The 17564-nt window shown below is 45.0% G+C and overlaps 1 protein-coding gene across 4 annotated transcripts in view; it reads right to left on the reverse strand.

Moving 5' to 3' along the window:
• DNAJB2 (DnaJ heat shock protein family (Hsp40) member B2) overlaps nt 1-17564 on the reverse strand; it is a 2030098-nt gene that overhangs the window by 1677629 nt on the left and 334905 nt on the right. For all 4 annotated transcript variants that reach the window (XM_044075865.1, XM_044075867.1, XM_044075866.1 and 1 more), the window contains exon 2: nt 9388-9495. In XM_044075865.1, the coding sequence (XP_043931800.1) occupies nt 9388-9452 (65 nt within the window). In that variant the 5' untranslated portion in view covers nt 9453-9495. The remainder of the gene's footprint in view (nt 1-9387; nt 9496-17564) is intronic.

The raw sequence follows: 17564 nt of genomic DNA on the forward strand, positions 1-17564 counted from the left end.
TCAGCAAGGCTGAGGATCTGTGAACTAGAGGAAGGCCTCTGGGAGGTAGATTTGGCAGGCAAAGCTTTAGAAAGTTTGGCAGCTTTAGCCCTTGAAAAGGCCTTAATGGACATGGAAGTAGGGGGCCTAGCTGCCCCACGTGCAGGAGTAGAAATGTCCAAAGGTATGGTGTCGGACATTTCCTGAACACTGGTTTTGGTAGGAAGTTCTGAAGCCGACTCACCCGGGGCCTCTCGGGCCTCGGTTGTCGGAAGTATGGTTTCGGAAGAAGGAATCTCCGAGGACTCGGTTTCGGCCGAAACCGAGGCACTCGCGGTAGGCCTAGCCGTGGTTTCAGCCAAAACCGTGGGCCGCGAGTGTCGGTCCTTTTCCTTGCGTTTTTTGACCATATGCGAAGTCGGAGTCTCCGACGGCATTTTATAAGCAAAAGCGGCTCCAAAAAATTCCTCTGCAAACTCCGACCGACATCTAAGAGTTCGTCGGTTGAAGGAAGCACAGGCTAAACAGGCCGATACGTCGTGGTCTGGGCCTAAGCAAGGAAGGCAGTAGGAATGGAAATCCTTATGAGGTATTTGTTTCCCACAAGTTAAACAATTATTTACTTTGTCTGACATCGGCTGAGGCAAGAAAGAGTCCCCAACGGGGTACTTAGCTTTTTTCGAAGTCTTCGGTAGCTGAATTCACTGGATCTGACCGACCGGCACTTGCGAACAGCTTCTGCTTCGGGCACCGCGCGGCAAGAAAGACTGGGGAAAATGGCGTCGGCTGATGCTTTTATACCCCAGACGCTCTGACGTCGGGGAAAGTGCAACATCAGCCGAGGCCAGACCCAGACTTTGGAATCTGGCTGACCGAAGGGCTGCCTGAGGCAGGACAACCCATATGTTATGACTGCAGATGCATCCTTGAAGGACATCTAAAATATGTTGAACCGCTGGAGACAATTCATGTGACCTGGCTAGGTTGGGAAGTGGTGCAGCCCAGCTGTCAGTTTGAGGGAGACAAGAGAGGGGAGAAGAATTCCTGACTAATGAGTCAGAAGGTCTGGCACTGGGTCCAGAACCCAAGGTTCTTCCACTTGGTATTGCTGTTGGAAGGGGAACCATATCTGCCGAGACCAAAACGGGGCTATTAGAATAACAGTCCTTCCCAGGCTTTTGGCTTTCTGTAAGAATCTGGGAATTGGAGGGAAGGCATATAGGAGACCAGAGGGCCAATCATGTACAAGTGAGTCCTTTGGGCTGTCCCCCAGTGGAGGGTACAGTGCGAAGTAGCTTCTCCATTTTGCATTTAGCGGGGATACAAAAAGGTCGCAGCAAGGCTGGCCCCATCTGTGGAATATCCTTTCCGCCACTCGTTCTTTGAGGGACCGCTCGTGTTGCAACAGAATGGCTCTGTTCAGTTTGTCCGCTATCACGTTGGATGACCCAGGTATGTGCGTTGCTATCAGAAAGTGCCCGGTGGATACAGCCCACTGACAAAGTCTCAGGGGCTCTCGGCATAAGGGGTAAGACTTGGTTTCCCCTTGCTTGTTGATGTAGCAGACTACCGACATGTTGTCTGTCTGTATTGCAATCGTCTCTCGAGGTAGAGAGTTGTGAAAGTGTTGCAACGCTAGAAACACTGCTCTCAACTCTAAGACAATGATGTGCAAATGAGAGTCCATGTCTGACCAAGTGCCTTGGACAGTTCTTCCATGAAATAACCCCCCCACCCTATCAAGGAAGCATCCGTGGTCACAGTGGCTGTGGGAGGGGGAAGTATAAATGGGCGATCTAGAGTAACTTGGTGGCTGTTCAACCACCAAAGAAGGTCCTTTTTGCAAGCATTTGTCATAATAAACTTGTGTGACATTGGAAGCTGTTGATAAGACCACTGTGTGAATAGTAGCTATTGGAGTATCCTCATGTGCATTCGTCCCAGAGGAACCGCTATAAGTGTAGCTGCCATGGTGTACCTAGCAGCTTCAGGACCTGGAATGCTGGAACTCTCCTTTCCATTAGCAACTGGGACACTTGACTTCGCAAAGATATTACTCTTTCTAGAGACAATCTGACCAGGGAGGTGGTGGTGTCTAGATCTGCTCCTATAAAGGAAATATGCTGCGATGGCAATAAAGCAGATTTTTGGAATTTAAGGTTATGCCCAACCTGGAACACAGGTTGATAGTCTAATCTCAGGCGCAAATTAGTTGATGCCTGGTGGTAGCGGTGAGGAGCCAGTCGTCGAGATATGGAAACACCCGGAATCCTAAATGTCTCAGGTGAGCCGTGACCACTGCCACACATTTGATGAACACTCTGGGGGCTGTGGTGAGACCAAAGGGCAGAGCTCGGAACTGGTAGTGACTGGCCCCCAGCTGGAAATGCAAGTGATCTCTGGATGGCCTGGCCATTTTGATGTGGTAGTATGCATCCTTGAGATCTATAGAGCACATCCAATCGCCCGTTTCGAGAAACGGAATTAGAAGTTATGTACTCACCATAACGTTCCATCTGAGTAGGTGCATTCATTTGTCTGCAACCTGTGGGTTATGGATCCGATATCGGATCCGAACCGGCATGGTTTTCCAGCTATGGATCCGAGCTCTCAGCTCCTCCCCTCACCCATAATGCCCTGCTCTCCCCTCATGACCTCAGATCGAGTTTGCCAACAGCATGAACACCCTGAAAAGGGTAACACATAATATGCAGGAAACTGAAAAAGGCCAGGGGGATAGGAGGGCGGGATGGTTGCAGACAAATGAATACACCTACTCAGATGGAACGTTATGGTGAGTACATAACTTCTAAATCTGAAGTAGGAGATTCATTTGTCTGCAACCTGTGGGACAGAGTCCCCAGCTACCTGAATCTTGGGCGGCCATCATGGAAGGATATTCCGGAGCCAAAGGATGCTCTACCCCTAGATGTAATATCCAACTTGTAGTGGGAAATAAAGGTATGAGATGAAGCCCAAGTGGCTGCTGAACAAATATCATCCAGAGGAATCCTAGCCTTAAATGCCGCCGAGGTAGAAATTGACCGGGTTGAATGGGCATGTACTCCCTCCGGTGCGGGCCTTCCAGAAGCTTGATAAGCCAATAAGATGCACTGCGAGATCCAGCGTGATAATGAGACTTTGGAAATTGGCTTGCCCAAATTAAATTTAGCAAAGGAAATAAACAACTAGTCGGATTGCCTATGACCAGCTGTCCTGTTTAGATAAAATCTAAGTTGCCTGTGAACATCTAAGGAATGAAGCTTGTATTCACCCCTGTTTTGATATTTAGGGAAGAAAACAGGGAGGTTAATGGATTGATTAATATTTGCTTCAGAAGCTACCTTAGGAAGAAAAGACGGGTTGGTCCTGAGGTATACACGGTCCGGATGAAAGACCAAGTAAGGAGGCTTGGCTGATAAGGCTTGAAGTTCTGAAACTCTCCTGGCCGAGGTAATGGCTACTAAAAAGGCAGTCTTGAAAGATAAAAATTTCAGATCTACCGTCGCCGCCGGTTCGAAGGGGGGAGCGGTCAAGGCCTGAAGGACCAAAGAAAGGTCCCAAGGAGGAACCACTTGCTTTACAGGGGGCCTGAGAAGAAAAGTACCTTTTAGGAAAATCTTACACAATTTGGCAGACATCAGTGGACTGGAGTCGTGACCAATATGATAATGAGAAATTGCCGCAAGTTGTACTTTGACCGTGGAACTGCTGGCCATCATTAAAAAGAGTGGTTAAGAAGTCAAGCACCAGAGGAAGGGGAACTGTGAAGGGGTATGAGCCACCACCAGGATGGCCTTAACTGGGGATGAAATACCGGGAGTCCTGATCAGGAGTGGAACTGGAGCAGCCAAGCAGTCAGCTTCAGGTTGTCCAGATTCGGGGTTGATAAGCGGGATGGATGAGATATCAGATCCGGAATGGGATCTAGAATCCAAGGAGGATTCACTGAGTGAGACCTTAGGAAAGGGAACCAGATCTGTCGAGGCCAAAATGGGGCAATGAGAATCATACTGCACCCCAACCGAGAGGCTTTCTGAAGAACTTGGAGCATCAGAGGCAAGGGGGGGTAAGCATAAAGAAGACCGGATGGCCAAGCATGCACCAGAGCGTCTCTTGGGGTATCTCCGGGAGGAGGTATTAGAGCAAAAAAACTGTCGCACTTGGTGTTTGAGGGAGACGCAAAAAGATCGCAACAAGGAGTTCCCCACCGTGCGAAGATGCGTTTCGCTACCTGAGCATTGAGAGACCACTCGTAAGGGGTGAGAATGGTGCGACTGAGTTTGTCCGCAAGGATGTTGGACCGACCCGGAATATGCGTTGCTATGAGAAAGCGGTTGGTGGAGATTGCCCATTCCCACACTCTCATGGCTTCTCGACAAAGAGGGTAAGACCTGGTTCCTCCTTGCTTGTTGATATACCAGACGACAGACATGTTGTCCGACTGAATCGCAATAGTTCTCAAGGGAAGAAAGGCCTGAAGTGCTAGCAACGCTAAGAGCACTGCTCTCATCTCTAGAACGTTGATATGCAGTAAGGTCTCTGAATCGTTCCACGTGCCTTGGACCGTCCGGCCTGCAAAATGCCCCCCCACCCGAGGCGGGAAGCGTCCGTGGTCACCGTGGTGAGAGGGGGAGAAGCACAAAAGGGGCGGCCTCCGTGGAGATCTGGAGAGTGTAGCCACCACAGGAGGGACCGCTTGCAAGCTTTGCTGATCGCAATGGGATGATGCATAGGAAGAGCAAGATACGACCACTGAACTAGGAGTGTCCATTGAAGGATGCGCATATTGAACCTGGCGAGAGGAAGAAGCGCTATTGCTGCCGCCATGGACCCTAGAGCCCTCAGGACCAACTCCGCCGGAACTGAGCTGGAGTGGAGGATGGCCTGCACCTGGAGCTGCAGATTCTGAATTCTGTCCGCAGTGAGGAAGGCTCTTAATCGTCTCGTGTCTAACCTGGCACCTATAAAATCTATGAACTGCGTGGGTGCTAGGTTGGATTTTTCTGTATTTATTGTGATGCCCAGACGGGGAGCAAGATGGAGAAAGGAGTCTCGCGCCAATAATAGTAGATGCCTTGTTGGGGCGGTGAGAAGCCAGTCGTCCAGGTAAGGAAAGACCTGCACCCCCTGAAGCCTCAGGTGGGCCGCTACCACTGCTAATACTTTGGTGAACACCCTGGGGGCTGTAGTGAGACCAAAGGGAAGGACCCGGAATTGGTAGTGACTGGCTCCCAGCCGGAAGCGGAGAAACCTCCTGGAGTGCCTGTCCATTAGTATATGGTAGTACGCATCCTTGAGGTCTATGGAGCACATCCAGTGATTTTCTCCCAGAAGGGGGAGAATAGACTGCAACGTAACCATTCGGAATTTCTCCTTGGGAACTGCCAGGTTCAAGAGTGAAAGGTCTAAAATTGGTCTTAGATCCCCCGTCTTTTTTGGCACTAAAAGAACCTGGAGTAGAACCCTGATCCGATCTGGTCTGGGGGGACGGGCTGGATGGCTCTTTTCTTTAGCAGATGGCCAATTTCTGCCAAAGCGGCCTCCCACTGACCGGGTGGAACGTCGGGGAGGGACTTCAATTTTGGCATGTGACGAAATGGGATACGGTATCCTCTGGATATGATTTGGAGGACCCAGCGGTCTGATGTTATGGACTCCCATGCCGCTAGGTGCTCCGAAAAACGTCCCCCGACTGCCTCCAGAGTGGAGCAGCCGGGCAACCCTTCAGAGAAGGGTTCTCTGGACCCGAAGTTCCTGGGAGCCCCTCTGTCCCTGGGGTGGCGTCCTCCCTGTCCTCCTCTGCCACGGAAGGACTGGTTGTCCGGAGCGGGTTGGGATTGCTGTGACTTCCGGAACCACATCTTCTTCTGGCCCTTTTGGTTCCTAGAATAGGGCCTCTGGGGCACAGAGAAGCGGATTCCGACGGCAGACAGCGTCTTCCCGTCCTTTTCGCTCTGGGTCAAGGTATCACGAACAGTTTTGCCAAAGAGGGCAGAACCATCGAAGGGGGCGTTCGCAAATGACGCCTTGAAGGGCTCCGTGAAATCTCAATGACGGAGCCAGGCCTGACGTCTGGTAACTAGGCCTGCCCCTGCGGCTCTAGCGGCACCTTCCGTAGCATGGGACAGTAACCGCATAGAGGTATTAGTGACAGACCTGAGAGTGGCCATACGGGTGGAGTGCAACACTTTGTCCTCCTCCGACATGGACTCTGGGGGGGATGCAGCGTATTCTTTGATAAGATCGCGCTGCATCCTAATCACATGTGCCAGGTAGTTCAGCGCCCTTACTGAGAAGGTCGCTGAACTAAACATCCGCTTCCCCAAGCGGTCCATCATCCGAGACTCCTTGCTCGGGGGATGGACTGAGGGACTCTCCTGAGCAAGTTCCCTTTTGGTGTCAGCCGCCGTCAACATGGCATCTACCGGAGGCCCCTTACTCCAATGGGCACGGTCAGTCGGGGGACTGAGTATACGGTCGGGCCTTTTTGGGATTGGCTCCACGGTGTCCGGTTCCTTCCACGCCCTGGTGGTAATGAGGTCCACCAGGGGGTCGGCAGGAGGGGACACCCAAGAGGTAGACGGGCCCGCTTCAAATGCCTCCAAGAACACGGACTCGTCCGAGGAAGGCTTGGGGGCAGACCACCCCCCCCTTATGCGGAGCATTTCCATGATGTCTCCAAATGAGACATCCTCAGGGGGTGATCTTGGGGAGCCTTCCCCTTCCTCCAAGTCCGTGTCTTCAGTGAGAGACTCGGGGGAGTCTATGTGCCTCCTTTTGCACGTATGCTTGCGGGGGGCATCCTCCGGGGGGCTGTCAGAGGACTCCTCGCAAACAGTGACCTGTTCCAAAGGAACGACCTGGGGCAAAGGAGCGGGCTGTCCCAATGGCCGGATGGTGGAAGCCTGGCCCAGTGCAGATGGAGCGCGGGACGGAGCCGAAGCAAGTGCCGGGGGTCCGGATACCCTCAACAGGGCCCTCTCCACTACATCAAAAGCAGAGGGGGAGCCGACCTCGACCAAAGGATCCGACAATCGGCTCCCCCTGGGATCAGAGGAGTGGATCGGAGCCGGCGCCGAAGCGCACGGATCCGAGGGGACAGTGCGCTCCGACACAGACAGCGCCGAAGGAGCACTGATCCCCCCGGATCCGAAGCTCGGATCCAGGCTCCGAGAGGTCGGATCCGAAGCACTCGAGGGCAGGGTCGGATCCGAAGTACCGAGTACTATCGGCGCCGCCCACCCCGCCCGAGCTGCTCGGCACCAACTGCTCCGAACCCGGGTAGCGGGTCGGAGAAGGAGCTATAGGTTTAAAGAAAGGGGTCGAGCTCCCCCCTAGAGGGGGGGGGGCAAGAGCACTCCCATCTGCATCTGGGCCTGGATGAACCTTCTCATCATCCGGTCCAGATCAGCGTCTGATAAACTATAAGTCGATCTCGACGAGGCCACCGAGGTAGGCCTTGAGTGCCTCCTGGATAGCCTCGACGGAGATCGGGTCTCCTCCTCCTCAGGTCCCGGTGAAAAGCACATGGGTGACCGGAGCCGAGGAGGGGGAGAACCAGCAGACAATGAGGCCGGGGGAGAAGCCCGCTTGGCAGGCGGGGCCGAAACAGAGGTCTCGGCCCGCCGCTTATGGTGCTTCTCCCTCCGGTCCTTCTTTCTAGCTTCCCATTCCTCCAAACCACTACAGGGAGGTTGAGTCCCAGGAGGAGGAGGGGGAGCTGGAGAGGAGGGAACCGTAGACACGGTACCCCCCGAAGGAGCGGAAGCCGGAGCCGAGTCCGGGGGCAAAAGTCCCGCCAGGACCAGCTTAGACCTCCGCTCCTTCAATGCCCTGGGGTTGAACCCTGCACAAATGGAACATCCAGAAGTGAGGTGTTCAACCCCAAGGCATCGAACACACCGAGTGTGGCTATCAGCAGGGGAAAGCTTATGGCCACACTCGGAGCACTTCGAAAAAATAGCCTTAGGTTGTTCAGACATCCTAAGAGCCTAGCTTTTACTTAAACTAATCTAAAAAAAGTAAAAGTAAACTAGTCACACAACACAGGCCCAAACACACACTACGCTACCAGCGAGGGGAGGGAAACTAAATATATAAAGATTAATAAAACTAAACAACTTTAACTACAAAAAAGGGAACCTAAACTTTCACACAAAACTGTCAAAAAAAATTAAATTTTAGCACTAGAAAATCTTAATAAAACCAATCTGGTCACCAGTGCGGCAAACTAGATCTGAGGTCATGTAGGGAGAGCAGGGCATTATGGGTGAGGGGAGGAGCTGAGAGCTCGGATCCATAGCTGGAAAACCATGCCGGTTCGGATCCGATATCGGATCCATGACCCACAGGTTGCAGACAAATGAATCTCCTACTTCAGATTGTTTGTTTCTGTGGCTGGAACGACAGACAGTGGGACCGGCAGTTTGCTCCATGGTCAGGCCGAAAAAGGTACCTCTTTACCAGGAAAAACAAGCAGCAAAAGCCAGCAAAAATTTAAAATCACTTTTTTCTATACAAAAACACATTAAAAAGCACAATTTCTCCAAAAACAATTTTGTAAAAGGAAGTTTTTTCCTCAAGGGGAGCTCATCTGCCCAGCAAAAGAACAGCACATGCAGAATGTAGATACTCGAAAGCCTCAGAGGAGCATACTCTTTGGTGGCAAGAAAGCTCAGGAGGGATTGGCACCCAAAGCTTTTCTTTTTTAGTCAGGTCAGCTTGAGCTGATTAATGGTTTGCAGCATGGACAGTACCATGAAACTTTAGAAGCTGCCAGCTATTATAGCTTTGCAGGATATAATTCATACAGCTTAGGCTACAGGAGCAGTGATTAATATTTAGAACATCAGCAAGTGTTCAGCTTTCATAGAATCTACTCAAACACACCAGACATAGTTTTCATTTCATGTGGCATCGTGACTACAAATTGTACTATGTGCTTCAAGTCTAACCATCATTACAATTTTTTTTCCAAGTTTTTTCTTTTTTTTTTGAAAAAAAAGTGTAGTGCATAGAGCATACAGACTTTCCTGTTAAAGTCAGACTCCCACTTTCTGCATTTCAGTAACTGCTTTCAGAATGACTCAACACATTTTAATATTTCATAAGAAATGTTCTGCATAATGTGCTTACATGTGGAAGAATCTCAGCCATTTTATCCAGGATATTCAAGCATTAAAGAAAGAAAATTAGTTTAGAGGGTAGTGTGACAAACATATCAGTCCTAATGACACCTCAATCACTATGTTGTTACATCAAGCACTGACTGCACTTTTGAACTGCCATCTATAAAGAACAGAAACAACCTCAGTGAAAAAATACTAATACTCTTCTAAGCTACTCACAGTCAGAGAAACATCTACACCATTTAATACACAGCATTCATTGAGCAGTTTAACTTACGCTTTCTTAATGTCGTCCTGTGAGGCATTGCGGGAGACTTCCAAAATATCATAGTAATCCACCATGTCTTCTGAGAGATCCTAGTGTGAATACGTTCTCCAAAAATACCTAATGTAAAATGTAAACAAATATTTAAAAAAAAAAAAATACAACCATACTCACCATAATAAAGAAGCAATTTAGACACACACACACACACACACACACACACACACACACACACACACACACACACACACACACACACACACACCTACCTATAAAAATATATATGCATCTTAGGAAATACTAATCATTCCAGCAGGCATGACTATTCAGAATATCAAAAATATTTTTTTCAAGTTTTCATATGACAGTTGTAAACAAATGTACATGATGCTACAAACGGCTTTGCTCCTGTGCCCCTCCTCTAATAAGAGTTGTATTCTTTCCCCCTGAAACCTGAACACAACTTGTTTTCATGGCCAAACAAAGAACCTATATGGGGCATTTAGTCAGTGTGACATACTGAAATCACTAGTCCAAAGAAAATCATTCCATTCTGCCTTACTCCAATTCTTATTATGGAAGTGATCTAGAAACAAAAGAACTAGAAAGACAAATACAAATAATTTACATAAGCACAGTATAAAGTAGTTGTATGATAAACATATGCAATATACAAATAGTGAAGTGTTTACACCAGAGGGTAATGCTGCCACTGCAATCACTGACAGCTTTAGAGTTCAGAGAAGTTATAAAAACTGTGAAACACTTCATAAAAGAGGTTGCGAGTGAATTCATTCACATCCGACTTGGTACTTTATGAAAGTCTGGTACAATGCTTTAAATACCTCCTGACTATACTACACCAGCTGTTCCAAAACAGCTACAATATTGGACGGCACAGTGGTGCAGCGGTAACATTGTCACCTCACAGCAAGAGGTTCTCTGTTTTGATTCTCAGCTAGGGTGCCCTCTGTGCAGAGACTGCATGTCCTCCCTGCGTTCGCGTGGATTTCTTCCAGGTGCTCCGGTTTCCTCCCACGTTACAAAGACATGTCTGGAGTGCTTCTCCCCGGGCCTCCAGCAAAAACTGGCTTTGTTCCAAGTCAGACTTTCCCAGTTAACAAATGTTAAGTGGTCATTCCAACAATAAATCACAACATCTACATTTTATTTAACTTAACTTTCTTCAATCCCAGCCATAACTTTCATCAGTTGCGTCACTCCCTATGAAGGTCATACCTAACTTTACACCTGTACTCCTTCCAATTTTCCAATTATTTCAGAAACTTTCAACACTGCTAGGAGTTTATCAAACCAGTTAAGGAACGTGCAGTGACCTGTGACCTGTAATTGTAAGAGGCTATTCTGGTACTTGCTTAACCAGATTTGAATCATATGAAATGGTAATGCATGGCATTGATGACTGACTGCAATGGTTGGTGATTTAAATGACTGCCTGCAATGGTCGGGGATTTAGGGAAAAACATTTTATGAGGGACAGGACAGCTAAAAACTGATGAGCATGGGGAACTTCCCTTTTCCCAACCAGTTTCCCAATTGCATGAAATGTGGATGCATGGCATTACTGACTAACTGCAATGCACATGGACTTCAATTAGTGACTGCAATGCTCGGTGATTTAAATGACTGACTGCAATGCTCGGTGGTTTACGGTTCAAAGCTTTTTTTAAGTGACAGGTAAGTTAAAAAATGGGGAGCGTCGGGAGCTCACCTTTTTAGTGATCGCATTTTACAGTGACACAGCAGAAGAAAAAATTGCCTAAACGCAACATCACCACTCAAAGTTATGCTTAGCTGTGCAAACTATCAAGGCAAAAGTAATATAACAGACTTACTACCAACCTGAACAAACTTGAAAGTCAAATTCCAACAACCAGGAATACTGCTGTCTTGCTATGTGTCATTTTGATGAACAAGGGCTTGTTTTATGTTCTAGCAGAAGGACGCTGCCATACTAGCAGACATCTTCATTTTATTTCAAGTTAGCTCACGTCGGTAATGCTCGCTAAGCAGGAAAAGGAATTTTTCCATTATTCCTGTTCCTGTTGCCTGCCCAATGTGATATAAAAGTACTTTGAAGACACCTTTTCAATATTACTTACACTCCTTTCCCGACACCACTGACAATTATGCCTCATTCAAAATCTGTTGTGATAATACACAAGTACCGCTTTATTTAATAAGCAATGAAACCCTAACAGAAACAACAAAAACTGTGCAGAAGCATCTTAAGGAAGAATTTACACCTTTCTCAGAGGAAAGGAGGGGAGTACCTTTACTGTCAAGAGTAACCACTCCTCAATGATCTACTGTAAAGGTAGATTAGACGTAACTGTAGAATCTGCTTTGGGATATGTTGCTGTAACAGTGTATCCGATCATAAGGGTAAGTCCTAAAGCTGTACTATAATACCCAATAAGGAAAGATAATTATGTGCATGTTTACTGAAAGCATGATTAGCAGACCATGCTGTAGCTTACAAATATCTTCTGTACACACATTTATAAAATATGATGCTGAAGCAACTGCTACCCAAGTAGAATGAGCTCTTAATGTGTTTTGAACAAATTTCCTGCATTTGTTATAACCAAAAACAAAACGGTGCGTCAACCACTTAATCTGTATGACTGATTGCTTGGGCTTCTTTCCCTTTTCTGAAAGGCACAAATACATGCTCTATCCTTATGAAATCTTAAGTCTTTCTTGTACAGTGCCAGAGTTCTCTGTGATCATAATATACATCTGGAATCCATTATTTTGACAGTTTGCAAAGACTACTGGCAAATGAAAAGTCATTGCAGAAACTACATTTGGGGTGAAAGATTGCCTTTTTTCCACTTGCAACCTTTCAATGTGGCATACCAAAGTAAAGTGGTTTACAAGACGGATTGTAATTCTGGAATCCTTTTAACACAGACGTAACAGTACCCAAGAATATAGTGTGGTCCATGACAACTATTTTAACTCTGCTGAATCTACCATTTCAGAAGGAAGTACACAATTTCTACAACATGAAGTTCAATTCCCTTAAGCGAGTATTGTCTCCGAGATCTTAAGTGAAGCGCACTTACAAGGAAAGTATTAAGAGAAGATAAGCTGCTATCTTTCACATGGGCAGAGACTGCAGAAGCACAAACCTTAATGAATAAGCCAAATTTGAATTAAACACTTAAATGGCCTAAAAATGGAAGTTATGCATCTACCACAACACTTGATCCACATTATACCTAGCCCATCCAATTCAAACTATGGGATATCTGTAGTCAGGTGGATCTACCCCGGCAACTGCAGATGTTCAAGCACTCTAGTTCTTTGCTGCTAACATGATGCACCGGACCCTCAATACATCTCTCATTGGGTTTGCTGCCTAAAGCATAAAAGGAAATAGTAGGCAATAAGACACTAAGACATTTTAGGCAAGCTTCAGGATAAAAATACAAGGTTTAACGAAGAGAGATTCATGAACATTTGGATTGTGGGTTGTCAAAGTGGATGGATTAGGGATAATGAATGTCCAGTGTTATGGCAAACATGTAAATAACTTCCATATTTTACATTATTTTATCCATATACTTTGAAATGTGGGACAGAATCCTTAGCTCTAGAATTCCTGGGTGGAATCATTCAAGAATGCCCCTAAGAACAGCAACTCGAAAGCAGGGCCTCAACCTGGAGATAACATCCACTTATAGTATCATACAAAACTGTGCAGCATAGTCCAAATCACAGAAGTGAAAATGCCAAAGAGTTTTTGAAGAATACTGCAGAAGTAGCAATGGATCTAATAGAATATGCCCCCAGTTTGGACATCAGTGCCCTGCTGCTTGATGGACATGTGAATGCAATATATTCAGATAGCCATCTACACAAGGTAACATTTGAGACCTTTTGACCTAGCTTAGAACAAAATGAAAAGTTGGTTGTCTTTTCTAATAAATTTGATAAAACATAAGTAAAAAAATTAAGCATCTGTGAACATCTAAATCCATTTATGCAAGTAATCCTACCATAACAGGAAATGCTCAATAATCACTGCTGCAGTATCCTTAACTACATGGGTTATATCCTGCATGGGATACAACAGCTGACTAAAAAATCAGGTTTGGGCAACAAGCTCTTCAGAGCCTTAATGCCCACTAAGAGATGGAGGGTAATCCCAGAGAGGACATTGCCAGGAAAAAAAAACTCATGTCCACACTGCTGCATTACAAAAAAAAAAAATTCAAAAAAATAAGGGGGCGTAGGGAGGGAAGGGATGACTACTTCAGCAGTGATCATTAAAACATGTACTGTTATGGTAAGTTCACTTACACTGCTTTACTATGTACTTCATACTGATCAGTACTGCAGTAGCCTTAACTACATGGGTAGATTAACATAGCTTAATATAACTGGGAGGTGGAAGGGAAAGGGTCCACAAGCATATGGAAAATTCTCTTAGGAAAACCTGTCCTAGACCTGGAGAAGGAATCTAGTTTACAGCGCTTTACAAAAGTATGCACAGAGGACCAAGTTGTTACTTCTAGAGTCCAACTCTTTCCAAAACGCCACAAATGAAGACAAGGGCCTGCAAGGTGAGTCTTGACCCTACGAATAACAGTTTTGTTGTGGTGAGAGAACAAAAGGTGATAGCCTGAGACAACCATTTGGAAACGGTCTGCTTTGGCACAGGATTATCACTTCTTACCTTCTCAAAAAATTAACCGATGAAAGGGGTGGAGCCTGAATGGCATACTGAAAGCAGCATAACTTTAGAGCACCATAAACCAGTTAAATTAAACAGGAAAATGTTTTTTTTTGAGAAATAATAACAAAAACTTATAAACAGTTAAACTATATAAATAGTAATTTTGGTGGACTTTCATCAAACTGTTTCTGTCAGAAAAACATGGAAAATATCTCAGTCTCTGAAAATGAGCAACTCTAGGAACTCACATCCTGATGCAGCCTTAAGAAAGGAAATCCAAATGATGACAACCACCCTACAGGAGCTATCCTTGAAGATGAATGACTTTAAAGAAAACTTAGAGAATCTTAAAACAAACTGCCAGAAATAGACTGATACTTTTAAGGAACTGTTACGACAGCACCAATCAAAAATAGTAAATATTAAAACCTCTCTAAATGACATTGAAAAGAGACTCAAAGAAGAAGAAACAAAAAGAATATCTTCTGAAACAAAATACTTAGCTGACAAACAAAACAGATGACTTAGAAAACAGAGAGAGGAGAAACAATATTAGAATGTTCGGATTACCAGAAAAACACGGAAGGTGAGGATATCATTTCATTCTTAACTACTTGGCTCCCTGACTTCCTAGACTTAAAAGAAAGTTTTTCCTTTGGTACTGAGTGGTGGTGCTGCGGTAGCGTTGTCGCCTCACAGTAAGACACTGTCCGGTTCGATTCTCAACTAAAGCGTCTTCTGCGTGGGGGGGGGATGCGTGAATGGGCATACCTTCGTTGAAGGTTGTGCGTCAGGGCTGGTAACTCGGCATGTAAAAATCAACTACCAGTCATTAGCAGACCAGAGTTCCGCTGTGGCGACCCCTAACCGGGAAAAGCCGAAAGACACAACAACTGAGACAACCTACAGAACTCTGGGGAAACCTGCTTCCTCATCAACAAATACCTCTCCCAGATCAATTGTTATAACATTTCTTTCATATTTGGACAAAGAAATGAACCGATAAACTTTGAAAGATTTTGTTCTGTCAAGTACCACAGCTCTCTATGGACATCCAAGGTATGAAGGACCCTTTTCTCACTCATTTGTGGGTTCTGGAAAGAAAACAGGAAGATGGATAGATTGGCTTACGGTAAAAATGATACCACTTTGGGCATAAAAGAAGGATTAGTTCCCAAAGAAACACAATCTTTATGGAATATGTGATAAGGCTAACCAACTGAAAAAAGTTTGTAACTCAGATACTCTTCTTGCAGAGGCCAGAGCAATCGGTAAAACAAATTTTCAAATTAAGAACCTCAAGCCTGCCAGATGAGCTGGATCAAATGGAGCAAGTGTTAGTTTCTCTAACTCAAAATTAAGATCCCAAGGAGAAGGTACCAGTTTCTTGGGAAACGTCACATGTTTAAAAAAAATCTGTTTTGTCCATTTTCATTTTTCCTTAGCTGTTGGGTTTGGATCCTACCCTCGGATCCAACTCTGTTGCTTTTTCCAGCTCGGGGAACAAACTCTTGAGCTCATCCCTTACCTATAATGCACTAGTCCCCTAGCATACCTCAGATCTCATTTGCTGACTATTAAGTCTATAAAATATTTAATATAAAGAGATGAAAAAACAGTATCTGAGCTCAAATAAAGCAACACTGGCTCCTTTAGCCTCTTCTAATTCTTCCAGAAGTCAAAATGGTAGGGGGTTGGAGGGAGGGAAGTTGAGGAAGAATGAACATGGGCAACACAGACAAAATGTTATTGTAAGTATAAACATTTTTCTTCTGATGTTGTCATTTTCATTCATTCCTCAACTGTTGGGACAAAGTACCCAGCTAACTAAATCCCAGGAGGACTCTAAGGAAGGATATACCTGAGCACCGCTGAGCCGAAGACTGCCCTTCCCCTAGAGACCAGATCCAATTTGTAATGAGCAATACAGGTATGAGGGTTATCCCAAGCTGCAGCTGTACAAATATAATCCAAGGAAGATCTGGATAAAAACACAGAAGTTGCTATAGATCTGGTAGAACAAGTTTTTAGAGGTTTTGGCAAAAATAAACCAAATTTTTTGTAAAAAAAAAAAAAAAAAATGAAATACAATCCATTAACCATTTTGCTAAGGTTACTAAAGTAACTGGTTTGCCAAATTTTGAATCTGAAAATGAGACAAATAATGGATACAATTTCCTGAAAAGCTTTGTCCTATACAGGTAAAAATGTAACTGTCTAAAAACATCCAACAGGTGCAACATATGCTCTACTCTGTTTGCACAATTTGGAAAGAAAACTGGAAGATTAATAGATTGACTGTTATTGGCTTCTGACACCACCTTAGGAAGGAAGGATGGGTTGGTTCGAAGGATACCCTCAACTTATGAAAAATCAAATAAGGAGGTTTAGAAGATAGGTCTTGAAGTTCTGAGACTATTCTAGCAGATGTAATGGCTACTAAAAAGACAGTCTTCCAGGTTAAAAATTGCACTTCACACTTGGCTGACAGTTCAAAGGGAGACCAAGTCAAAGGATTGTAAAACCAAATTGAAATCCGACACTGGGAGTACGATCTTTAAAACAGGGTCCAAGAAGAAAGGTTCCCCTTATAAAGGCCTTACAAAATTTGGAAGACGCCAAGGATGAATTACTTACTCCAATGTGAAAACTAGAAATGGCAGCTAGTTATACTTTTAAAGCTGAATTATTCCCCTCGTTAAAAATTGTAGCTAAAAACTCAAAAACTTTAGGTGCTGATGCTGAAAAAAGGATCTATGTCATTTTGCTGCACCCAAATAAAAAGTTATGTCTTCCCATAACATTCCACCTGTGTTGTCAGTCTTCACTTATCCTTGACTGTGGGTTCGGTTCCGTACCTTCGAACAGACTCTGCAGTTAGTCCAGCTCGCGCCTTCCAAATACTCTAGAGCTGAGTTTTTCCCAGAATGTTCCTCTCAAGATTACTTCAGATCGAGTTTGCATAATATAATGACAGACAGGAAATAACAGATCAGAGACCATATCTGTATTCAGAAGGGGATAATACTCTCTGTTAGGATAGATCTGTTCCACCAAGAAACCCGAAAGGCAGGGATAAGGAGGGTGGGAACATCAAGATAAAGTGAAGACTGACAACACAGATGGAACAATATGGCAAGACAGCCACCAACTCGTTTGTTCCAAAAAAGCCACCAACTCGTTGGAATACACACGACAAAACAACACTAATAAAAAATAGTAAAAATATATAAAACATGTGAGCACTTTCACAGAGTCCTCTCTGCTCCCTCAGACATACTACAGTAACTGCTGCTCTTGTTTAAATAATAATACAGCTGTGTCAAATCCAATCAGTTGACAGTATCTTGAAATAAAAATTAAAAAGACATACACTATATAAACAATCAAATCATAAAAATAGTGGACGAAAAATGTATGTAAAAAACTGTAAAAGCTTGCTCTATAAAGACAACTTCTTTATCTGATATTGTCAATCTTA

Source organism: Protopterus annectens, chromosome 6.part1 (assembly GCF_019279795.1).
Source record: "Protopterus annectens isolate FY-2018-M chromosome 6.part1, PAN1.0, whole genome shotgun sequence".
NCBI classification, from domain to species: domain Eukaryota; kingdom Metazoa; phylum Chordata; order Ceratodontiformes; family Protopteridae; genus Protopterus; species Protopterus annectens.